At 45.4% G+C, this 26288-nt stretch overlaps 1 protein-coding gene and 1 long non-coding RNA gene across 4 annotated transcripts in view; both read left to right on the top strand.

Annotated features, from left to right (window-relative positions):
• The first annotated feature begins 4957 nt into the window (after positions 1 to 4957).
• LOC135378537 (neprilysin-4-like) overlaps positions 4958 to 26288 on the top strand; it is a 160529-nt gene continuing 139198 nt past the window's right edge. Inside the window, exons 1-2 of one of the 3 annotated variants that reach the window (XM_064611593.1) lie at positions 4958 to 5127; positions 15008 to 15132. In XM_064611593.1, coding sequence (XP_064467663.1) covers positions 15042 to 15132 — 91 coding nt within the window. In that variant the 5' untranslated portion in view covers positions 4958 to 5127; positions 15008 to 15041. The remainder of the gene's footprint in view (positions 5128 to 15007; positions 15133 to 26288) is intronic. The other 2 variants (XM_064611591.1, XM_064611592.1) reach the window with 2 other exon arrangements.
• Positions 17065 to 18314, top strand: LOC135367384 (uncharacterized). Its single transcript, XR_010414449.1, has 3 exons — positions 17065 to 17359; positions 17832 to 17888; positions 18005 to 18314. It is a non-coding gene; the product is annotated as an uncharacterized LOC135367384 (long non-coding RNA).

Here is a 26288-nt window from a genome sequence, read left to right as displayed (position 1 = left end):
AAATGTGCTACTCCTTCTGCTTAATTGAAAACTTTCGTGATTATCACTAATAAAATACCCCTTCAATGCTATTGCATCAGATTTTTGACTGAGTTTTTCTCCTTCACACGGAGTCATAACATAATTCCTGACACTAGTGACTTTAATAAATATATTTTCACTTGTACTTTTGTGTATGGCTATCCTTTGCATGTAAACTGCCTACTGCACACCTGTTGTAGCGGGGAGAAAATTGCGATTGAATTCGACACAGATTGAGAAATGATGAAAGAAGTCGGCCCAAGCTGAAAAATGTGAGCTGGTAAGCGCGCACGCAACCCTCCGGCCACGCTCCGCCCACCACAGCAGCCCTCTACCCGAGCTCCGCATGTCGCTCATGGGAAAAAAGTCGCGAAAAAATTCGGCGCAGATTGAAAAATTACGAAAGAAGTCTGCCCAGGCTGAAAAAATGTGAGACTTTTTATAATAAAACTTGTAATTTTGATTGTAATCATATGGATTAAAAATATCTTCTTTGATTAAATGTGCTATCCCTTCTGCTTAATTGAAAACGCGTGATTACCACTAATAAAAAATATTGTGTATGATGTGTGATACCCCTTCAATACTATTGCATCATACCTGTAATTAAGTATAATCTTTGTTACATGTATTGTGTTTCTTCTGCTTCAGGTTTTTCGGCTGGGTTTTTCTCCTTCACACAGAGTCATATATCATAATTCCTGACACTAATCACTTTACAAAATATATTTTCACTTGTACTTTTGTGTATGGCTATCCTTTGCATGTAAACTGCCTACTGCACACCTGTTGTAGCGGGGGGAAAATTGCGATTGAATTCGACACAGATTGAGAAATGATGAAAGAAGTCGGCCCAGGCTGAAAAATGTGAGCGGGTAAGCGCGCACGCAACCCTCCGGCCACGCTCCGCCCACCGGTAAGAGCCTCCACCCGAGCGCCGCCTGCCGCGCGCGAGGAAAAATACGCGCAGGGCTCAGGGGCAGGAATCCTGTAGTTTGGACACCCTGTAGGCTGGACAAGGCCTATTACTACTAAGGTACCGTTTCGACACTGAAGGACAGCCGTTCCTTGATCGGATCATCACGTGCGATAAAACGTGGGTGCACCATTTCACTCCGAAGTCTAAACGCGCATGAAAACAGTGGAAGCATCCGGGCGCGCCAGCTCCCAAGAAGTTCCGAAAACCCCGTCTGCGGGTAAGGTCATGGCCACGGTTTTCTGGGACAAAGTTGGCGTTGTTCATGTTGATTTTCTGCCCAGAGGTACCATCATCAATAGTGCATATTACTGCCAGGTTCTCAAGGATGCGCAAAAGCACTGAAGCAAAGCGGCCAGACACCATAACCAAAGGAGTCCTCCTCCTACAGGACAATACACGCCCGCATACCGCGCATCTCACGACACGCACCTTATAGGAACTTGGCTGGGAGTTGCTGCCACATCCCCCTTACATTCCAGACCTCGTCCCCAGCGATTTCCATTTCTTCGGGCCACTGAAGGCGTTCCTTGGCTCCACTTCAGCTGCCACGACGAGGTCAAGAATGCGGTCCGATCATGGCTGCTACGCGCCGGTAAGGATTTCTACGCTGCTGGGATCCAAGCCCTCGTGAAACGCTCGGACAAGTGCATTAGTGCAGCTGGAGATTACGTTTAAAACTAAAACTAATTTATCGTCTGTACATTCATTTTACTATTGCGAAAAACGAAAAGTCACGGTTTAACTTGAACACCTCTCGTATGACGCTTCCAAAAGTCTTTGTTACCCTTGAAGGGGAACCGCTTCACGAGCTGCGGTTCCGATTTCTATGTGATATTATTGCCCGACTTTCAATTAGGAAAAGTTTAAGCCATATTGCCAAATTTGAGCCAATATGGGGGAAATCTTGGCAAAGCGGGTCCCATATTGGACCCGTATCTCGAATGCCTATCCAATATGGGCCCAATATTGTGTGCTGCTCGGGATATGTCACATCCTGAATGCTACACAAAACTGTTGCTGATCCCTAATTCTTAAACATCCATGTCTATGTCTTAGTTACATTACGTACATGAATTAGCTACATCAGTAGTCATAACAGTTTTCAGTTACCATCTTTATTGTTCTTATTTCGTGACTCCAGAAAATCTCGAGCATTCCTGCAGGGCACAACTTTTTCGGCAAGCAAAAGGAAGGCTACGAAGCTAATAAAACAAGAAAAAAAGACCATTAAAGCAATATTTTTATGTTGCACCGTACTGCATGAACCGTTATTTGAACCGGTTAGCGGTATTTTTTTAGCGGCTCAGTTCCTGGTCAGCTCCAAGATGGTGTTGACTATTACGGTTCGCTTCAGCTCCGGTTCGGCCAAAAATCACGGTTAATAACGGTTTTCGGTTCAGGTTCGGTTCGACTCTCTGTCCGAAACCAAGTGATGGACAAAGACGACGAGATGGTGTCTTCCGATGTGGCATGTGGTGTCTCTGTTCACGAATGCGCCAACTACCCTAGTGGTAAATGTTGCTGATCAACGACTGAAGAACCACGTCACCTTGCCTTCACAGACAGCCTTGATTGTTTAGAACATCATCATTGTGCTGCGGTTCTGTCTCCAAATTGAAGGTTGCTCGTTGGGCAGTCCTGTGTCTGTAACCTTGGACAACCTGGTCATGGAACACATAGAAGAAGACTCCGTGTCTACATGCTCCGTGCCCCGTCTTTCTACCGTCCGTAAGTCGACGACACATTTGTCAACGGGTACGGTGTCTACATCCTTCATTCCGCATTAAACCACGTAAAAATTCCTCCATCAGATTCACCCGTGAAGAACTGAACAACTTACTGTCTTTCTTGTGTGCGAAAGTTTATTTTATTTATTTAAAGGGTACTGCGGGGCCCCCAAGTGCCCCTAGCAGGAGGGCAAGTATACGTAGATACGGAATAGCCGAAACGTGGTAACACGATAAGAGGTTAGTAAATGAACCGTGATCCGTCAAGAAATTGCTACCAGCATTCACCGAAAACAGTGTGACGCAGGTAACCTACTGACCTATCATTCACATCATCCCACCGAGCATAAGCAGTTCGTCGTGGGAACACTACTGGACCGCGCCAAAAAAACTTTTTCATGAAACCCTCAGTTCCACGCATCGGAAAATGCTACCGCTTCGCAGCTGCTAAAGAAACGTTCTTGCGCGGCTTACTATATTGGGAGCAGCCCCAAACGGATGCAAAATGAAAAGTCGAACAGAGATCAAAGCCCTAACCAACTTGTAAGAATTCATAGGGCGTTTCTCTCCCTGCGCTTATGCGCAGGGGCAGAAACCCCGTCAGGCACTGCGACTTGTTCTCCAAACCTATAGATCCTGTATCTCGGGAACCCTAAAGTGGCGTCATACAGTGTGTTTATTTTCATCCGTTACACGGATTTTTATTGGAATTTTATGGAAGTTACACAGATGTCGTTTACGCAGTTGAGTTATACGGCCAGGTGGACATTCTGCGGAAGAGAGTATGTAACTGCAAGATTACTAATCACCTAAATCAGAGATATCAGAAGGGATCATAATCCTCGTTGAAAGCCATTCTATCTTTTCCAATTAAAGAAGAAAAAGAGCGTGCCATAAAATATTCATCGCTGAATTGCGGTATGCAAATGTTTCTTTTTTTTAAGTTCGTGTTAGCGCCGCGAAGCAACTGTGGCAATGAGCGGCGCACAGACATGGCCAGATGGAGAGAGGACAGCAGGACGGAGTGGGAGACAGGGGGGTTAGTGTGCGTCCTGGGCCGACTTCAGGGGGAACTGTGCCGACATCCGTCTGGAAAGTCTTCGGAAAACCCAGGGAAAACCTCAGACAGCACAGCCGGTGACAGAATTCGAGTATGCAAATGTTCCGAAGCTGAAAAAGTGCACTCGACAAGCGCACCACCTTCGCCTATTTGGCCAGCAGATCGGCACCTACTCCATCGCTCCAAATCACGTGGCCCATTGATGTGATTTGAGCGCTGTTCTCGCTGCTCTTACTGTTTCATCTCATCTCCAATGAGCCCACTCCAGTGAGAACCCTCACAATAGGCATCATACGTCGGAAGACATCATCCGTGAGTCACGATATGCCTCATGCGTAGCAAGTTCTATCCAGTGAGCGCCTTCACAATAAGCCACGTATGCCACAAGAGGTCGTCAGTGAAAGCCATCACAATGGGCCTCGTACGTCGCAGGGGCTCATTCGTGAGTGTCCCCACGAGAAACTTTGTGCGCAACAAGGCCTCTCCATTGGGCACCCTCACAGTAGGCCTCATGCGCCGTAAGGGAGCATACATGACTGACAAGTATGGATTTGCCATTCACTGTGGTGATCATCACAATACACCTCATACGTAGGGTCCATCCATATCTGTCCTCACAATAGGACTCGTTCGCCGCAAGGCTTCACCAGTGGGCGCTCTTACAGTATGCGTCATACTCCACAAGACTTCATCGGCACCATAGACCTCATACGCAACAAGACATGTTCCTGACCTTGGGAGGGGGCCCCTTGACACACTATTTCAGATATTATTTTGGAGGAATACACGATACCCACACCCGTGCAACGTGAGTAAATCAGACAACGACGCGTCATCTCATCATGACACTCCCAGTAACATTATCCGATGCAGTTAAAAGTTGCTCATTGTATACAATTAAATTTAACATCGCGTAGTACCGGAATTTCATCCCACGTGAATAAGTTTTCCCTACAGTTTCATAACCTTTGAAACGCAATTGCACTAAAGAAAATGTTCTTTTTTTATATAATCAAACTCAATCAAACTCAAAATCGCGTGTCTTTTTCCTGTGAGTTTATGGTCACCAGCTGTTTCCTGTGGCCTTTTAATGTCAGAGTGTTTCAGTGGAAAATGCTATACAGAACTGAAATCATCAGTGACATGTGCTACTTGTGAAAGTGCATTTTCCAGGAACGGCCCCTTCCTGCCGTATGTGATGCAACGTGCTATTTTATTTTCCTTTAACACAATAACTTACAGCATTCGACTACGAAGGGAACAACGCATCACTTCACTAAGGCGGTGTGCAAACCAGTCATTTTCAAAAACGTTCTCTTACACTATTCATCAGGTGTGAGGTAAGAATTCCATTCATAGCTCCCTATGGAGCCTCGCTGAATCTAACGAAAAAAGTTATAAATAGAAGAGGGGTCGCCTTTACCGCACAAATTCTTGAGAAGAGGGCGTTCGAACCTTACGCTTGATCTTCCAATAACTGTGACACGCAGTCACCCGAAACGACGAAGAAAGGAGGACAGCCATTCGAACGGCGTTCGCGTCACCGACACACAGCAAAGGAAAATTTCCTTTTGGTCTACGAGTCCTTACAGAAGAGGAGATACGCCATCTCCTGTGCCACTGAGAGGGAGTAGCCTCGGACGCAGGCCCAGCTGATGATTTTGATGAATATGCCAGACTAAAAGACGTTCGATTAGTGTCCTTAAGATTCGTCAAAACATTTTCGTAAACTTAGTAGAGCCTTATCACGCCTAATACGAGGGATTTTTATGCAGTACGCTTGATCCGAGGTCATCAGTATCCACCGCATTGTATTATAAGCTTCCCCCGTCAGCACCGTTGGTAATGAATGTGTTAATGTTTTATAACCTTGTCCACGAAGCAGGGCACAGGTTGATTCTCCAGTAGATTCCAGCCGATTGCGGTGTCGAAGGGAATTGACAGATCGAGTACGCCGTAGAAGCAGCTCTCTCCTCTTGGAGACGGACGCGTATTGCGCTGCTGAGAGGAGATCGTCGTTCTATACTTCGACGTCTCGTCACTCCCCTGACTTCCCGCCGATGGACCGCTGACTTTCTCCCCCCGAGCTATGCCGAGCAAGGTTTATCCAGCGCTCGCTTTCCGCATGCCTCGACATACCTCTCGTCAAGATTTCGCATTAGTTCACCGAATGCGCCCCGATGTGACTTTTACAGCGCCCTGGCGTTACCGCTCGAGACAAGTTGGCTCTCCCCAGTGCTGTCACTGCGGTGCTGTAGAAGTTCTGGAGCACATTCTTCTCCCTTGCCCACATTACCAACCTTCCCGAACCGTACGCTTCGGATCCCTTAACGAGCTTGACGGTCCCCCTCCCTCTCACAAAATTGCTTGGTCCTTGGCCACATCCAGCACACCAACGCTCTGCCCTCAAAGCTCTCTTCACCTTTCTGGATACCATAGGACTTCGATACTTATTGTGAAGGGACTCATTATTTCATTCCCCGCATCACCACCAGCAATGGGGTGCGGAAAGGACTCATCAGTGAGCGACCTATGGTGTCATCAATGAATGCATTCACAATATCCCTCACAAGCCGCAAGGACTCATCCGTGAATGGCCTGTTGCGCGACGAGGCATCACCAGCGACCCATCTTGGGTTGTCGCTAAGTCAAAAGTAACTTGTAACTCTAACTAGATAACTTTTCTGTAACTATAGTTAAGTGGACTATAGTTATACTATAGTTATACTATAGCTATACTATAGTTCCTCTCCTGGATCCGTAACCGTAAAAAGTTTTTTTCTTTACATCTTAAGAGGGAAATGAAATGACATTTAACGTGGCTTGAAACCCTGTCTCCTTCGTCAAGCTGCCCATCGGGAGTCACCATGCAAAATATTTTCGGTCTACGGTGTATTGTCACTCCGCAATCAATTTTTGAAAAAGCACTCGGAGAAGGCAGAAAAATACTTGCACGAACGGCCTGCTCCTCTAGCGTGACGTCATCACCTCCCCCTGCCTGTCTTTATCGTTTCACTCTTGTCAGCGCACGCTCTTATGCTCACTTCTGCTGGGCCAGTCTACACCACGAGTCACACGATTGGCCTTCCCAGGCCAGGCTGACGTCACGATGTACCATCATCCTCACGTTCTCCTAAACGCCCATTGAAAGAGTGGATGATTTTTCAATGGTTTGTGGAACAGAAGTCTAGCACCCGCGTTGCAGTTCCCCGGGCTCGTTTTGCGGGGGCCCATTTTATCTTTGTAGAGCCCGTCGCAGCCAACAAACAAAAAACCAAATGAAAGGGTGTAGAGGCCACCTTGCGGGTTGTGATTCGGGTGGTGATTTCGTGGCTTTTCGTTTTCTTTCGTTCTTTATTTTATTTATTATTTTTTTGCGATATCTCTCATGTTCAAGTGGCATTTTTCCGAGCGCAAGGAATTTGCTGGGTAGCACTCTTGCCAGCCGAACTCGGAGCGACCGGGCAGTGGATTGCCCAACCACGGCCCCTCGATCGCTCTCCCTGCTTCGCTTGGTACGGCCTGCCGAATGCTCCCCCACGCCGGTGATCAGAAAGGAGGAGGAGGAGGAGGGGTGTCGTTGGGAGGAACCTGAGAGGTCTGCCTGCTAGATTAGGCGGCATGTTTCTCGGGAAGGGAAAGGTGGTGGAGAGGAGGAGAGGGTGAAGTGGAAGACCGAGCGGAATCCGCTCGGGGGGAGGATAGCTGCGTCCATGGGCCGACTTCAGGGGAACTGTGCCGGCATACGCCTATTACACATCTGAGGGAAACCCAGGAAAAAACCCAGACGGCACAGCCGGCCCACGGATTCGAACTGCGGACCTCCCAGTCTCCAAGCGCACGCGTTACCGCTGCGCCACCGGAGTTGGTGGTGATCAGAAAAGTTCGTATTCCTCCCGCATTCTCAGTGAGGGTGCTGAGCATCGGGGGTTTTCGGCGTTCGCTCGCACTCGTGTTTACCCATGTGGTGTGCGAATATAGATGCACTTTCGCTTCGTTTTCAGGGAAATTATCGTTCTGTATGTGCGGTGTCAATACAGCAGATATCAATTCCTGAGACTGATCAAACATTTACGGTGATTTCTGTGCACTACCTCTTGTAAATGTCGCCGAAATCTAGCGGCATGCAAGGTGTCCTGCTATCGAATTCGTGTGCGTCACGGCGGCTGGTTCCTCGTGCAGTTGAACTGTGTATGCCAGCTATAACGCTGAATGAACGTCACTGAAGTAGCTGAAACTACGATCGAGGGGCATCGTATGCCAGCCGCTCTACGCAATGCATTTGGACAAAGTGAAAAACGGGAATGCATATGCTACAATGTATGAAATAACTCTGTAACGGCCGTGTGTGCCAGGTGGTAACGTGTTAAGCTGGGCGTAAATTCCACAACGCAGGTGAACATGAAAAACTGTCTCTTCTTCAGAAAAAAATAAAATGACAGAAGCAAGCAATCGCGGACACACGAGCACGCACGTGTGAGCATCAGGACACAACTCTATCTTTTTAAACTTTTATAGCATTTTTATAAAAAGGCTCACAGATCAGCATATATGTCGTTTTTTCAGTTGAGTTCCACGGCAAGGCGGACATCCTATCAAAGAAAGTGTGCAACTACAAGATGACAAATTACCTAAAATTCATTTATTAGGTTTAATTATGGGATTTCGGGCAAAAGCGAGGTAGTAGATTGGGAAACTACTTGCAAGTAATTTCACGTTTAACAAATCCTGAAACGCACACGTTAAAATGTCTATCCCCAAATTTTGATATACAAATGAGCCGAAACCGCGGCGACCGGTTAAGCGGGAAGTACAGCGCTCACTTCACGTGAGACGGCCACGTGATTTGGAGTGATGGAGGTAGTTTCAACAAGGATGTTCTTCCGTTCTGTTATCTCGCTTTTGCACTAAATTTCCTAATTAAAGAGTTAATTAATGAATTTCAGGCAATTTGCGACAACAGTTATATACTTCCTTCCTGAGGATATCCGCTGGGTCGTAGAACTCAACTGCAAAAACGACATCTACGCTGCTGTCATAGCTTTTTAATCAAAATGATGTAATTCTATATGCAATACTATTGACACCAATACACGCACAAGTTAGAAACGTAGAAACTTACTAGATAGTGGCTTTCGTATGTAGTTCACTATCCTTTCCACTGAGGTTGTCACTTTACCTGCCCAGTTTGCAAGCAGTGGGCGCAAAAGCTTTGTCAAGAATACCCGACATAGCTGGTCACAGTGATCACCGGAGTGTAGTCTGCACTGCATTACAGTGCATGACTTAAGGCGTGGAAGGATCGTGTTCAAGAAAAGTGATGCGATGCGGTACGAACGACGCACGTTTGGATTCCTCATTGCGTCTTGGAGAAACCTGCAGATGACTTTACACAACCACACAGCATTGGGTGATGGGTATTTGAGGCTACCAAAATCAATATTGTGCAGGAACTCGTACAGTCCGTTTCCCGAAGCAGGAACTTGAATCAGAAGTTGACATTCAGGGCAAATTACCTGCACACAACGTATACGATCAGGTGTTAGCAGAACTCCACGCCTGTGATATATAGGTAAAAAAGAAAACTGCTTCAACAGAATCCTACAATATTTTCATTATGACCCAATAAGCAGTCCCTCCACACTTAATTGTAACCACGCGCGTCACTGACCTTCTCTTCACAAGCACGAGCCAGGTACCCTGCAAGATACACAATTGGAGCATCTTCAAGACGAACCACTCTTCCCCTGTGCTGCACATCGAGCTCGAGCTCATCCAGTATGACAAGGCTTTCCTCGGGGATCGTTTGCGAGAGCTCCTCCTCCCTGCTGATGGCAGCACTCTTGAAAGTGACCTGACTTTCGTACCGTTCGGGAGCGTTTCCGGTCTGGGCTGCTTCTAGGATGCCAACCTGAAGTCGAGAGCATCCTTGTCGGCTTACAAATTTCTGTGTGAATTACAACCGAGACAGGTAAATCTTGCTGTGCGTAAGATACGAACCTTGAGCAACTTTTCCGCTGTGAATACAGCAGTCCTTGCATCGACCTTGCCGTTGCCGCCTATGAATTGGCGGAAGCAGCTGAAAAGGCTCTCGACGGGGTCGCTGTTCAGAGGCCTTGTCAGAACGTACCGGAATCTGCATAACTGTTACGAATTCCGTTAAATTTCTTAAGAAGGGCGCACATACAGAATGTGTCAAATTTGGTAACCACTGCGTGAACGTTAACTTAACAGTCTTAATGTTACTTACCCTACAGTATTGAGCAGGTAGCCGACAAGTGCTGTTGTTGACATAGTCGTCATTACTGTGGCTTGGTACGTTTCCCTGGTCAGGAACTGGCACTTCGAGTCCAAGCTTGCTGACTTCAGGTGTTCAAGATAGTCGATGAAGTCCAGTTCGAGCCAAAGTAGACGGCTGTCTTCCGGGTCACTGAACGGCTTCATGTTGATGTCTGTAGTCTTCCAGCTGCTAATATTGTGCATGTTGTACCACTTCCTCATCATCTCCATAAATTCGGTGGTGGCCCCAGCATCTCTAAAGAGAGGAGCTTTGTAGTGGCAGCTGGGACTGTCCTTCAGGAACTGAAGTGTTCCTATTACCACGGTTGAAAAGAGAAGTGTCGCTCGGTTGACCTTCATCTTTTCGATGTTGGTTGGATTGACGTGGCTCCGTGTGAGAAAGCGAACTGGCTTCACTAGCAAGTCATGTTGCAACTTGTACAATTCTGTCAGGAAGAAGCCGCCTTTGATGGTGTCTTTCCCATTATGCATTTCTCGCTCGAGGAGGTTGTTTCGAAGGTTTTTGATGATATGACTGGGGTCGAACGACAAAAATAGTAAGTCACCCTCACGAAATGGGTGAGGAACCATGTGTTGCAGTGTGCCGCATCCAGACATGCTTCTGAACATTGCAGTGTTCGTTTGGTGATTGTCTGTGACCAGCCTGACGACAGAAAAGCCTGCTTCCTCAACTGCTCGCATAACTGCAGTGGTCATTTTTGTAACTGCTCATGTTTGAGACAGCGAGTGAAAAACTATGCGTCGGGAATAACGTATGCTGTGGCCAGACCACTTAGTACGAAACACAAGAGCTTGTTGGCTACCACTGCCGGAGTGTCCGCTACTGCCGCTGAATCACTGTCTGTAAGGCCAAATATGCGATCAACTTGCCTGTCATAGACAACTTTCTCCTGAATGGCCATCTCATCGATGATGATGGAGCAATATGCGTCCCTGTCCGACGCCAGGTTGCTGTGCTCAGCAGATAAGCGCTGAGCTATGAGGCTAGTCACCCCTGTTTCTCCACTTGAGACGCCAATGTACCTCTGCAATGTGCTTCTGCACGGAAGTCTCACCAGTTTACGGCTTCTTACATGTTGGTACCCTTTGGTGCAGCACGCCTTCCATAGCACACATTCTCTCAACACAGCTTCGGGCCATGTTGGACGCGACTTGCCAAAACTCAGGAGCTGGTGTTTCAGGAAGAGGGCTGATTTATCATCCTCACTAGCCGCGGCAAGTTTCACTGCTGCCTGAACGAAGATATCTTCCTTGTACTTCTTTAGTTCATACCTAACGTCATCGCACGTCTCCTGCAGCTTTTGCGGGGTTTTATTCATCCTTGTCACTTGCATCTTTAAGCGATGAACGTCTCTTTTACATTCCTCAGTAAATTTATCAAAGTCAAACATTGTTTGACATCCTCCTTCCTTTTTCGCTGCAAGGTTTCTGTTGCCGTCTGTCGGAAGGTCTGTGCTACAGGAAGGTCCAGGGATGCAGTCAGGTTGCGCAACGTGGGCTGCTGGAATGACATGCTCATAATGGTCAAGCGCACTGACGTCCATACGGACCACTTGTTTGCGCTCTGGCTGTACTAGGGGCAGTATGTGCGAGAACTAGCCCGGAAACTGTGAGGGAATAGCAGTCGGCAGCACAGTTTTACGCTTTGGCCCAATCCTGTAGTCACTCTCCTGGAAGTACACTGAGCAAACAACTGATAAAATACTTGGCTTCCAGGACGTTCCCTTTTCATTACCATCACGAGATATTATTTTTAATCAGGCTTCGCGAAGTTCAGGCTTTGAAGGTATCTCGTGGAAACTGAGGGAAGGATGGTGCTTTGCATTCGATTTACAGCGTGGTACGCAGCAGTTCTTAGGCATGTCGTTAGAACGGGCATGCGTACGAACCTAGTGAAAACGAACACAGTTGTTAGTTTTCATCCTAGATAATGATGACAGATAAAATGGAGCACGTTTATGCACGCAAAACCGCAACATAAAACTGCGTTCACGAACGAGCGACTCTTAAACGGGCAAGCAAGAAAATGACACGTTTCGCGATCTCAGTTGTGTAATACTTCCAAGCAAGTGAACTATTCAGCGAGGAATGAGCGCCTCGCAACGACAAAAGAGGAATAACAGCGTCGTTGGTACTTGGGGTGATAATCCCCGAGTCGCTTTCAAGATTATACTGACTGCAAAACCAACGGAGAGTTCACAAACACATGAAAGTATGAATATAAGGCAACACGTAATACGGAAATTTTATGAGTGGTACGTAAATAACACAAACTAGCGATGTTTCGCATATAGCGACTGAAACAATTGCAGTGTGTATCGATAAAACAAGAAGTAAATGCGTAACTTGTACGAAGTTGTGCGTGACCAGTTGAATGATTGTATATGCTTGTGAACTTTGATGCTGCAGAAGCAAAGCACAGACAGCGTCTGTGGCCGAAAACGCGCTCAGACGTGAGCACAGTACGCGACAAACGCAACCAGATGGAAACCAAAAGCGCCTCGAGCACACCGACGCACATCTTGACTTCTCCACGGCACTAGCTTTGTTCCTTCCAAGACGAAAGTATTAGCAGACGGCACATTGTGCTGCCATAAGTGTAGTTACAGCGCGACTATGTGTACATACCCGTTTAAGCATATCAGCGACATATCACGAAGCAAGTGCGACAGAGTTTTAATTAAGTAGAGACGCGATGTCCTGAATAAAAAAAAAATCAGACAAAGAGGTTCTAATTCTTAGTTATTTGTTTTTGTTTGTTTCCACGACGCCGAAAAAAAATTCAAGATTTCCAATCTGACTGTGCTGTCTTGATGTTTTCCCTGGTGTTTCACTCATGTCGGCCCAGGACACACGATACCCCCTTGCAACATGCTGCCACGTCGACATGCAGATCGCTCGGAAATAACACGTCGCTACAACTACCGAAAATAGTAACAAACGTTCGGGCAAAATATAATGCATGAACAAGGCAAAAATATCAACAAAACATATGCCCTGTTGAGATAGAAGTAATTCCACATTTTATCTGTATGACGAACAACTCACTTAACAACGGAAAGTTAGTTTGACTATTTTTTTTAATTCCTCATAAAAATAATGTTCCAGATAGCCGTTCTTTTTACAATTGCTTTATTATTTTCTGTTCGTTTGTTTACATATATTGCAGGCCAAACCAATTTCTCAAGCAGGGGAGGCTACATTAATGAGTCAGGACAGCACAAGCAAACATAACCGCAATCACATGATAAAATGGTAATTACACGCAAGAAGGCAGGCAAGGTTACACCCCGGAAACAATTAAAAAGAAAAAAACATTCGAGTTATCGTTCCCTATATATTATTATTGTTATTATTTCGCTGTCCAATGTTCTCTGATGAATCTATATCGTACAAAAGTAAACATTTCGGATATTTTACATCCCTGTTCGCAAGTCGCTTAATTGGGAACGCAATTTAAAGGCCGAAACCCCAGAGGAGCAACGTAGAAATCCGACGGGGAACCCCCGCTCCGTCGCGCCCCTAGCGTGGAAATGTGGCGATTCCCTCGTCACGGTTTTTCTATTGTTCTCTCCCCACATCGGCAGGCCGTACCAGCCAGGTCCCCCAAACTCACCTCGGAAAAGCGTGCAACGAAGAAGGCCGCCACTAGATACCCCACTGTTGCCGTTCCGGATCACTTCAGCGCGCTAAGTTTAGCGGCAAAATGTTTTTGCTGTTTCTGCGAATGAATCTAGTCTTTATATGTCCAAATAAAACGCGTATAACAACTTTCTGTGTCGTGTTGAGCGATCGGAAGGATCTAGTGCACGGCTGCGTGCATCACATAGCGTACCTATCGTACCAGGCGCCGCAGGCGCAGTCGTCCATTTCTCCTTCGGTGACTTGGCCTGGCTTGGATTGTGCTTCAACTGGATCTTTAGCGCGCCACAATCAAACGCAAGCCAACGTCTGGTAACAATGGGGTATCTAAGGGCGGCCTCCGGCATTGCACGCATCGGGATAGGAACAAATACATGGGAAAATGGCGACCTTGGGGGACCTGGTACCAGCGGAGTAGAGAGGAACGATCGAGGAGCCGTGGCCCAACTATACCCGGTGTCGTCATATCCGTATCGCGAGGGTAGCGAGGGCCCTCATTGGTCCGCATGTGGAAGTTCAGGGAGGCTAGCAGACGACGGAATCCGAAGACGAGCGGCCGCAATGCCTCTAGCGTGATCCAAGCGAATAGAACCGCTAAATTCCTGGCACTCATGTTCTGGTGGCAACGGTCTCGTGATCGAACTCGGGCGCCGGCCTAGCAGTTTCCAAAGCGCGACGTCGTATTTTCATGAAATGGTCTCGCGAATTCGCCGTAACAAAAAATACTGTGCTATTCTCGGCTTCTGTATGAAGATTACATTGGGTAACTTATATTTGGGCAAATGTATCAGTCTAAACGGGACATGGGCACATGTGCAATAATTTCATTAGGTTCATAATGTAGTGCAATAATCGGTAATGTGAGAATTTGCATGTGAAATATTTGCCGTTGTAATGTTGAAGTAAATGAAGCAACTGAACATAGGACAAACACAACACACGAGTCACGACGCCCAGTTGCCTACTTCAATGAATTATGGCAGTTGAAGAAAAGCACCACCAGTGGGATTCGAACCCACATCCTCTGATTGCCTTTCAGAGATGCTACTAATTACACCATGCTAGCCACCTTGTCTTCAAAGGAAGCGTCTCTGACCGGCAAGCAGAAGCTGTGTGTTCGAAACCACTACAGATGCTTCTTCTCTCTTTTTTTTTTTTTTTGCCCTACCTTAACTTTATTGAAATATTTACGTTACATATTATTCGTCCTATCACTTTCTTTTCATTGTTTTGCAACGGTTTGCGGGATGCTGATTAATCTCAACTTGCATTTTTAAGGCTCCTGCCAACGAAGAGGGATTGAACTTCAAGAATGGATGAGCTGTGCCTGCTGAAGGTCTTTTCGCTCACGCAGGTTTATTTTTGCCTGTTTTCCCTGGGAGCGACTAACGGATTACCAACAGGTAAAAATCAGACGTCCTGAATAAAGAAAATACGTTGCACTGAAGGTAGGTTTGTAGCGCATCGTAAGATCGCATGCACGATCCTGGGTGGGCCTGGCCCGAGCCGACAAACATATTTCCGAGGGTCTAGCTCGACCAGGTCACACAGCTAATTCCACACAATGCGGGACTGCTACATCATATCATCACGTGCTTACGTCATTCCTTTGCATATATTTACAAAAACAAGCAAAGGCCTATGCATTATGAGTATGATTCGACCCTTTAGAATCTTCTCAAAGCCCATTCACATTGCTGCTGACTTCTCGCATATTTTAAAATCAAGGTCGCAAAGCTTGGTGAGAGGGTTATGGACTGGAAGAAGGATATTTGTCGAAGAGATGCGCTACGTCCACAAAAACTTCGTGTGATGACAACGCGCTTGCCGGCGTGCATTCTGGATTTAGTTTGGTATCGTGCTGTTGCTTTGGCAAACCGCCAGTTCTTGTATATCAGTGACATTGTCTTCTCGTCTTATAAATCTACTTGTATTTTTGTTTGATACGCGCTAGAAATACGTAAGACACAGCTGAAACCGCTAGACCGGGCTGTGTTCACTGCTTCACCGGGCCGAGTTGGACCATTTTTTCGATGCGCCCGGGCCATCGGAGAAGTCGGCCTCCCTGCAGGACTCTAGTCTACAGGCATAAAGGGATAGTAGCACGCTGCACCTCGCTTTGGGAGATATCACAGTTCGATTACCTGTAGCTTGAAATGTAAGCCTACAAATTATGCCTAAAAAATCGGCATTGTTATCGAGAAAATTAATTTTCAATTATTAACAGCGCATTCTCAACACAAAAGTCAGCTGGCGACAAAAGCTACCAGCTCCGTTCTACGGAATCCCAGCTGATTGGTTGTTTGGCAGATCCCGGATGGTGCCCGGGCAGACGTCGTACGGCTACTGTTTTCGTCTGCTTCTGTGCTGCTTCCGAAGCTTCGAAATGTTCATAATCGCTGTACGCGGCTGTCTTTTTTTCTTTCTTTTTTTTTTTTTTGTCAAGGATGCCAGATGATAATGTCTGCAGTGTGCCTTACTGCGAGAATACCTCAATGACGAATCCGAATATTTCGTTTTACCATCGACGACGATGTGCGGAGCGAAAGTGGTAACCTACAATTGCGTGCTATCAACCGTGGGACAAAAATGAAAACAGTGCCTAATGTGTGTTCGATGCACTTCTCAGACGACGCGTACATAGTACGACGTAGTGACGTCTTCAAAGCAAGAGTGAGTGTACCACCGACAAAGAAGAAAAGAAAAAGTCGCTGAAAGATGGTGTGCCGACCGGCTTCTTATGACTCCTGTGGAGAAGATACGGAGGTAATATTCTCGTAAATTTGTAATGTAATGCCGGGCCGCTTACATTCGCGAGATAAAGATGGCGTAGCTTGAAGCAGCTGTAAACTGGTGTTGCTTTCTCTTGCTTTCAGAATGAAACCCATGCATATTCGAAGCTCATCGATGGACATTCGCACTTGTGACATAATGACAGGTGTAAGCATTAGACTTTCTTTACTACATGAGTTCGATGTTTCGTGGACACTAACTGAATTAAAACTACTACGGTAGTTATGAAAATGAGCCGTTGACAAGGGTACTTTGACACGGTCACTCCCAGTTGCTGTTTTCGTTTCCTTGAGCATGAAATCGTAGTATTTTACGCCTCTTATTTTCGTTTTCTAGTGTAGATTGAGTTGTAGCACTGGTCCAAACTGTAAGCCAGCGTGGATTCCTGAGCACACTTGTGTCACATCAACAGCGACACGAAAAAGCAAAGCTAGTGCCCAGGACAACACAAACAGCAGTTCCGACCTGTCATTTGCTTGCGATTTATGTAATGTCAATTTTTCATTATGTCAGTCCTTTCTTTCACAGCTGCTGAGACTAGCTTCATTCAACGCCTGAACACTGACTGGCTTGAGTCTCATTCCTTCCTGTGCACTCTCACTAATATCGAATCAGCTCGGTGTCTTCGTAATTTATGGCACAAAGGACACCTGTACAGGAGTGCTGCAATTGGAAACCACTGCTACTCACAACACATCAGCACTGCACAGTGTTACGCAGCAGCTTCTGTACCTACGTACTTCAATACCACTGTACAAGCTGAAGAGTAAGCTGTGCAGACTTCGTTTGATGATACAGATATGCAAGAAAAAAGTCTCAAGAGCAGAACATGTACAGGTATGCCGAATATAGGATATTTATCACTCATCATTCCATATTTGTCCATTTGTTTCTCATTTGCAGCACATGTCACCCAATTGACATAACCTTTCACCTATCGGTTGTGAGTGAAGGAGATGACACTGATCTGAAAGCTCAGAAATTTAGTAAAGTTTCTAATCATTTCAAGGGTACAAATATAAGACGTGTATTTCAAGAATATCTACCATTGGGAGGGTACACTGAAGCCAGTGGGGAGCACTGCGATATGAGTACATCACACAATTTTGCATGTCAGCCACCTGCTTTTCACCTCTGGAGTCGTACACCTCGTACAACTCATACCATGCCACCAGGTGTGGTGACAATTGTCAGAGATAACTTAACGTGGTGCTTTGTGCCACCCCAGTTTCCTCCACCAGTATAGTAGTATTCTTCAATGGAATTTAGTATCTGGATCACCATTAAAGCGTAATACATTGTTTTTCAGGGATGGACATGCAACACCTCGTTCTCGGCCTGCAGAATTCCCTCCAACAAGCCAAATGTAAGTCTGTACATTGTTTAGTCAACGTCAGACCAGGTTCTCTAAAAACAATCCCGTAGTGCAAAACTTGTGGAAGAGCCTGTTATCTTAACTAGTGACCTCTCTTTTTTTTTCAGTCCAGTAAAAACATAATACTCCATCGTTCCTGTGATGGGGGCTGAAGAGCCCTCGAGCTGTCGTAAGTCAATCAACAGCAAACATGGCTGCCTACTTTGGCCGCTGTGGATTTCGAACAATGGAACCGCAACGCGGTTTGGGACGTGAAAGGGCTTGTTGGAATCATGTGACCTTGTCTGACGTCTCCGAGATCCACTTGCTACGCTACCACAGACTGTCAAGTGCTGGGATTCGTATAGCCTGTGCGTCGTGTTGGCTCCCGCTTTGTGGCGACCAACTGCTCGGTGCCACGCTATTCGCGGGGACGTGCAGGTGATGGTTGCGTTTCGCTTTTATTTAAGTGGAAGCTTCCAATTGGTGATTGGAGATTTAGCGGCCGTGAGACAAAGCAGTTGTTCCGGCATCGTCGTTGGTGTAACAAGTGCAGTCGTGGAGCTGGCGATCGCTCAACTGAAGTTAATTCACACACCGAGTGAACTTCTAAGACCACCCTGGGTAAATCATGTTTGGTCATGTCCAGGAAGTTGTCATGCAATGTAGCGTAAGCAAGGTTCTTCTCTGTGAATATTCCTCTACGTGTGCATATTCTGAAATTGCGCAGGTGGAGTGCCCTGAGGATGGAGAGTGTAGTTGTTTTAGAAAACACATTTATGTCTCAATAGCTCCTAAATAATTTCATAACTGAAGTCAACTAAATAAATGAAGATTCCACATACTTACGTACGCAGTCTATTCACTGTTGTCATTGTTTAAGCTTCCGCCTGGCAATGCGTTCACCCCATAGTTATGCTGCTCTATGGCAAGCATTCGCCTTTGCAGAACAAGCAGGCCTGCTAAATGCCTCTCAGTTTCCTTGTGAGTCTCCAAAACTTCCTCTGCCCCAGTGCGCCTGCCATCTTGACGCCTTCATGAAATGCCACACACACACACACTAATGTGAGAAGACAGGCAGATAATTATTGACTGTACACTGTGAATGCACGTAAGGAAGCATGAGGAGGTACAGTATGTTTGTGGTTCTACGCGTGGCTCTACTCTGAATGCCCTTGCTCAAACATGAGCAAGGACATTCACACGGACAGCAGTTCGGTCAGTGGCCCCAACCACTCTTTCCTCCATAGCATCACCGGTCCTAGCTGCGCTACGGTCTACACTTGCTCCTGATGTTTGAAATTAATATAGTTGTGAATGTCATGAAATTTCATAACCGTCCTTTCTTGTCCTCTCTGTAACATCCACCCTAACAACTATCGTAATTCCCAATGAACTCCCCCATCGTGCTATTCCTGCGAATGTCCACATCGTACCTCTCTTTCGCTCGAGCTTTTAAAGTTTGTCCACTTCTACTTCTGCAAAGTTCAGTGTAATTCCCGAAACCACGAAGAGGGCTGCAGTGATGTGGTTCGAAGCCTTTTGCTTGTCTTTAGCTCCTTCTGCTCCATCTCCACTGGCGTCGATAGCGTTTTTGTATGTTTTGTACCCTTCCACGAGGGTCCCAATCTCTGTCTCCGAAAAATTTGGCCGGTGGACACGCTTTGAGGACCGATGAGTATCTTCCATATCAACTTCAGAACACACTTCTGAGAATACCGCGCGATATTGTTGACAAACACCGTGGCATGTGGCATAGGATACAACTGGTCCCATTGGTTGAGCTGACGTCGTTGCTATAACAATAACATACCCTCGGGTCCCCTCGCTCATTAATCCCACGGTCACATTTCAGGAAGCACGTCAGCTGCTCTTTCTTGCTCGTTCTGCCCATCATGAACCTCCCTCTCCTTTACGATCCTTTCGTGAATACTGAACCCCGCGCTTTGCGACGATGTCTTACGATGGTTGTAGACTACGACATCGTAGCGAATCTTACGAACTGGTTTGTGAATCAGACCCCTTATTGTTGTTGAACAAGAAAGCACACATACCTCTTTGCTCATAATCTGCGCTGTATGAACGGTGTCACCATCCGTCAAATGTGGGCACACTCCGTGGGCGAAGTGACCAGTTTATGAAGCTTTAGCTTACAAATTGTTAAGAGGGGATACGAGTGAGGCGGCATCTCCGATTCACGATTTTTTCGCTCGTAGATGGCACCACACGAACATACGGGTCTCAGCCTGGAGGAAGCTGTAACCATTACCCTTAGTACAAATAACTCACTCCTCCGCAGGATTGTGTAGTCCCAAAAACACGTGTGACCTCCTTGACTATTGAGATGCAGGGATCTCACGTCATGTTTGGGTTGCCAAGGTCAACTCAGCTACAAAGAAAGAAGGAGGTCCCGACGAAATCCAATTCTTCCCTTTTGTCCCTTTGTGGACTGCATCTGTTGACTTCTTGATGTTATGCTATCTTAACTTGTCTGACTTTCTGGACGCAGCGCGGAGTCCAAATGTTATATTTCGTTGGCCCTCGCTTAGTTATATTCGCCTGCTGATTTTTCTTTGGCGCCGAGTTCTCACACTAGAACATTTTGCGGACGCATTTTGTATTTAACTGGCTATTCTGATTTAGTGTATTTACCTTGCGTCTGTGTGCAAGTGAATCTAAATTTATTTGTCGCTACAAACATTAACCGAATAAGTCCTCCGAAACCTAGACAAGATAAGCCGTGCAGCAGACCTTTGCGTTTTGTCTGCTTTATTTGTTTTTTTTTTCTCGCACAGCGTGGATGTGCAGAGATCCAAGACTGCAGATGCATACTCTAAATGAGGGGAACTAATGTTTTGATTGTAGATGGGTAGAAATCCAGCGAACCGGTAGTACGCCGAAATAAATCTTTTAAAATAAAACATTAAAAATCCACGCTTAAAATTCCACCCTTCGAAATCCATTTTCTGAAATCAACCGTTTAAAAATACACGTCCTCAAAATAAACGCTGTTAAAATAAATCATGGTAAGGCTTAGGAAGGTAACGCTCCGTATCATAGTAGTGATAGCAGTATGGCCGACACGATGTTCTTTTCGGCGAAACATGCTATTATGATGTTTCTTACTCATGTTTGTATTGTTATCAATTACATAACAACTTAGGATTTCAAAATATCCAGCTTAAAAGTGATGACGACGATGCGCGTATGAATACAGGACACGCACACTTGATCATACCTGGGTATAGTAATAGCATTACTGTAATGAAATTACAGAAATTAATTACTTTTTCTGGTAATTTGTAATGTAATGAATTACATTTGATATTAGGTAATTTGTAATGTAACTTAATTACATTTGGGCTGTAATTTTAATGGCATTACTCAATGCTTTTTACAAAAGAATCGAGTGTGTGTTCTGTGTTGGCACTTGCCAGAAAGAGAGTTGGGGGACTGGCGAGTGAAAAGAATTCCAACGGCACTATGAACGGTGACTCACTCAATCGGCACGTGGAACGTCAATTCCCTTCGACGAGCCAGTTGCCTTAGGCAGGGCACCCACAAACAAACGTTGTTAGGTCAACGGTTTGGTAGCCCTGGAGAATCATTGTTTGCGGGCCCCATCCTCCTGACAAGCTTCCTGTTGTCGTGGTACATTGTGTCATTGTGTCTCCTTGGTCTCTACATTGTGGAACAATACGTCATACGTGGGCACACTAGCATGACATGTAGAAGAGACAAATTGAAGAGTACAAGCTAACTGTTGATACATTGTAAGCATACATTTTTTTCCTCGAGTTTCGGGGAAGGCAAGTTTCGTCAACTTGTGTGTCCCTTGTGCCTTCCACAAACTCGGGAACATGTATGCCAATAATGGTAAAGTAGTGGCATTGTAACGTCATTACTTTTTCGTAGTAATTGTAATGTAATTTTATTACGTTTCAATTACAGTAATGAGTAATGTAATTTAATTACATTTTAGAAGTAATTTACCCAGGTATGCTCATGATCCTTGAGCCAGCTGAGCGCTGTGGACGGATTGCGCGGCGACGGTCATTCGCACTGGTAAAAGAAAGGCCAAGAAAGCGCGCACGCACACGAAAAAGAGAAACGCAAAATCAGAAAACATACCAAAGAATGGCCAAACTCTCCTGATAGTCGGCTCTATATTAGACTATATTACACCGATGTTGCGCGTTACTTGCACTGCTAAAACAGAACTTCACCGAATAATACGCTCCCGGGCATCTGTCATTCTGCCCCCCCCCTCCCCCCTACTAAGTTGGCAAAACTGGTCACGGATCACGTACAGACAGACAGCCTACTTCCGGTGTACCGAAATCCTCGTTCACAGTTATAGCCCTGGCTAGCCCCAAGCGCGAGGAGGGTGCTATTTTCCGCGGCGGACGTAGAGCCGTCGGCTGTCCACCAATCAGGGACGATGGATGTTAAAAGATTTATTTCGAAGCGTTTATTCTTCAAAGTTTATTTTTCGGAGTTTATTTCGACAGCGTGGATTTTCTCATGATGTATATTGAAGAGTTTATTTTGCAAATTTGATATTTAAAAGATTTATTTTTGAACGTTTTATTTTTACATGATTTATTTCGGCGTCATCCCGTAGGAAGGGAGTTGCCTCAGGACAGAAGCCGCCGATATTTCGAACAGAGACTGTTGAAGAACAGCAGTCTCAGAAGAACAGAAGAACAACAGTCTCTGTTCGAAATATCGGCGGCTTCTGTCCTGAGGCAACTCCCTTCCTAATGTTTTGATTGATTGATTTATAAAAGAAAAAAATGGAGATGTTACCCCCGAGCCACTCGGAACTAATGCTTTATATGCTGGTAATTTAATATGTTTTGTTGTACCAAGGCGAAATTTCCTTCTTATAGTTTCCACAGACGAGCGACTTTCGCACACATATGGATGTCCGATTTCAGAACTTTCCCTTTAAATTTGCCGCCAGCAATGAGAAGGGTGCCCAGAAGAAGCAGACTGTCGGCTGCTGCCAACGTCAGGCCATATTCTTCAATATGTGTAATTCGTCGGATTGTACCCACTTTTCTGTTCAGCTGTGTTGTTCGTAAATGACAAAGGTCTTAAAATAACCAGTGGCCTCCCCTCTTCGGCTGAACAAAGCAAACAAATAAATAAAAAAGCAGAGGACACTGATTGCCTGCACCGTATGCTCGAATCAAAACTTACGGAAAAACAGGTGCGTACGACGCACTCCACGGAGCTTTGAACTCCTTTCAAAACAAACGCCTTTCCAACAAACGGCGTCGATCATAAGGCATTCGACCAAACGATTTTCGATTAAATGGGCGGACACCCAGTTTTAGTTCATTTACTTTGCGCCTATGTGCAGGTGAACCTAAATTTGGTCCTTACAACATACATGTATCCTTCGAAACCTAGACAAGATATCAGAAGGTCGAAACTTAAAACGCCGAAAAATTAAAACATCGAACGATCAGAAGGCTGAAAATTCAGAAAACCGAACTATCAGCAGGCCGGAAAGCCAGAAAACCGAATTACCGTAGTCGAAAAGTAAGGAAGCCAAGATACGGAAATTGTTATTCCAACTGCGATAAAAAATGAGCTCTACAAAGTAGGATAGAATTGTTGAGAATTAATACAGGGAATAAATCGTTTCATCAAACTTCCCTTTGATTGATTGATTTTAAAAGAAAAAAATGGAGATGGTTGTCTCGAGCCACTCGGAACTGGCTACTCCAGGACGCGTTATTAATAAAAGAAAGGGAAACTACACTAACCTCGACGCTTTGAAACGCTTTGAAAGAATAAATGAGAACATCATCACCTAGCTTGGCACCAAAAGCGAAGTCTCAAGGCACTAAAAACAAAGAGCGTCACAATGTGTCAAAGAGGTCCGTCGAGACGAGAAATTGCACAAGGGCGCGCATGGCAGGTATGAGCTGATTTGCTGGCCAGCACCCAAGAACCTTTTCGGTGGAGTATGGCCGATTATCCAGGCGAGACAGGGACGACACAAGGGTACATCGGTGTGCACTGTACCTCGGGCAGTCTTGGAGCAACTAAAGGGTGCAACTTCCCTTTACATAACGTTCTTTCGATCACTTAGGCAGAAAACAAAAAGTAAAAGTAGAGATGACTGTGTTATTGCAAGTGTTTATTGTACACGACGACAATCACGTTCGGGTTGCCAAATATATAGAGCGACACCATCTCCTCTCAAATTCATTGAGCGGGTAGTATAAGTCATTCACTGGCAATCACCCACCAGGCACTTTCTTTTTGTAAACATGTCCCCAAGAGTCTAGGCAGCTAAGACGCTCAGACTTGCAAATGCAGGTTGCAGTACATCAGTGCAAATAGTGTTCCGTGAATTTTGGGAGCAAGCCTTTTTTTTTTTTTCAGAACTTGCCATTTTTTGAGTCAATATACCCAATAAGCACCCTTCTTTTGGGTGTAATATGTGACACCCCTGTTACACTCATCATTGGACCCCGAGCCCGAGAACTCGGAAGACTGAACTATCGAAAGCTAGAGGCCACCAAGAAAGGAAAAATATATATTCGAAAAGTTACATCTGCTACATCAGGTAGATCCACAACGCTGTGCTCAGGACAGGTATTGGGAATTAATGTGCTAAATGCTTTTTATGCATTTAAAATAAATTTGTATGACCTTATCCAGCGCATGCCACTTTTTGGCAGCATCCCTCGTGTACTCGGGTTGATCTTACAGCTGTGGATAGAGAAAGAGCTTCTTTTGAAAAAGTTCTGTTAAAAAGTGAATTTCTACGGTGGAGTCTTTTTCAACGTTTTATTCATAAATTATTTATTTCGCAGACATCCTCTTGGAATTCCTTATTTTTCGGCCTTTCCATAATCCAGTCTTTGACTGTTTGATATTACCTCATTAAAAAAAGAAAAAAAAACTGTCTTCCAATTTCAACACATCGGGAGAGCGAATGATAACACCACTCGGTCTCACTGTGCCTCACCTCCCCCAACCCTACCGTTCTTTTTACGTGCATGCGATGCGAGACGAATATTGTGTGGCTGTGTAGCAAAGCTTTCCTGGTCTATGCCGCCTATTCTCCCTATTCTCACTCAAGGCCTTCCCATTATTTTGCGACGACCTACTCAACGTGGATCTCTTCAGACAGGTTTCACGACCTCAATTTCGCGCTTCCGCTGCCGGGGAAACCCCTTCTGGGATAGGGTGCCAGAACAGTGACTGCATTCCGCGGAACGATATGAAGTTCCCTTCTGACCAGCAATGTGGCGCTACTGTACGATGGCAAGACGGGGCAGTTCACGGAGCCGTACATACCTTAAGTTTTTTCAATTTTTCAATATTGTGAACAACTGGAGGCATGGACAGACATGACATGGACACGTAAATATTCAAGAAAGAATTCCGCGTAAATGCTACTGATTACATTTCACATATGTGCTACAGTAAACGAGCTACGAACTCCTAAAAGCGAGAAACCGAACTTATAAATTTTTTGCAGCTTTCGTAAGGTTTTTAAAAACTTCTGCAAAAAAAATTGCAAATGTCTCCAATGCGAATTTTTGAAATTCTAAAATCTATCGAACGAGGCCATTTTTGTCCAAATCGGTTCAATATTAGCTGCAAAAGATCGCATTGTTTCGCCCATAGAGAATACATGGGGCCGCCGGAGGTCGTATCCCCTCTTAAAAATGTGTGCTAGTCCGTTTGTGTATGGTTAGAACTGGAAGGGCTTAGATAAACACACAGAGACAAACCACAAAATATTATCCCAGCGGCGCTTCAGTGTTTTGGTGCTGAACCGGTGTGCGTTCGTGTCGCCGTACATGTTTAACTTAGCGCTTCCAATTATGAAGTATTACCAACGCCAGCAAATAATACGTACGATCTTCCATCATAACCTGCACAGCAAAGCACGAACGAGATTCCACAATCCTGCTCTGCAAAACATCGAGAGCAGAGCCGAAGCGATCGTTTTCCCCGCGCGGTGATTGGTTCTTTCGCAGGGCTTCTGTGTGACGTTTTGACGGTTTTTGGGTGAGGGACTTCCGCATTACCGTCGTCTGCTTTGCTGCACGTTTGTTCAAATTGCGTGCAAAGTATGACGTTGTTTCAAGTGAAATTTTTCCCGTTGTGAATATTGCCAGCCACGTGATACAGCCACACCAAAGTTTCGGTTTGCATGCCGCTGCATGCGACAGTCCCTCTAAATATTCACGAATGCAACAGCAGTACACTCTCAGAAGAAAAAAAAAAAACGGATAGTAAGCATCAAAAAATGATCAAATTCTTGACTTTATTCTATGCGTCATGGGCTTCCACTTAGCGCTTTTGACGGATAGTAAAGGTCAAGAATTTGATCGTTTTGTGACGGCTGTTTTAGAAGTAAGCCATTGACTTCTATTT

Source organism: Ornithodoros turicata, chromosome 1 (genome assembly GCF_037126465.1).
Source record: "Ornithodoros turicata isolate Travis chromosome 1, ASM3712646v1, whole genome shotgun sequence".
In the NCBI taxonomy this organism is placed as follows: domain Eukaryota; kingdom Metazoa; phylum Arthropoda; class Arachnida; order Ixodida; family Argasidae; genus Ornithodoros; species Ornithodoros turicata.
This window is presented reverse-complemented; position numbering and strand designations above follow the sequence as displayed.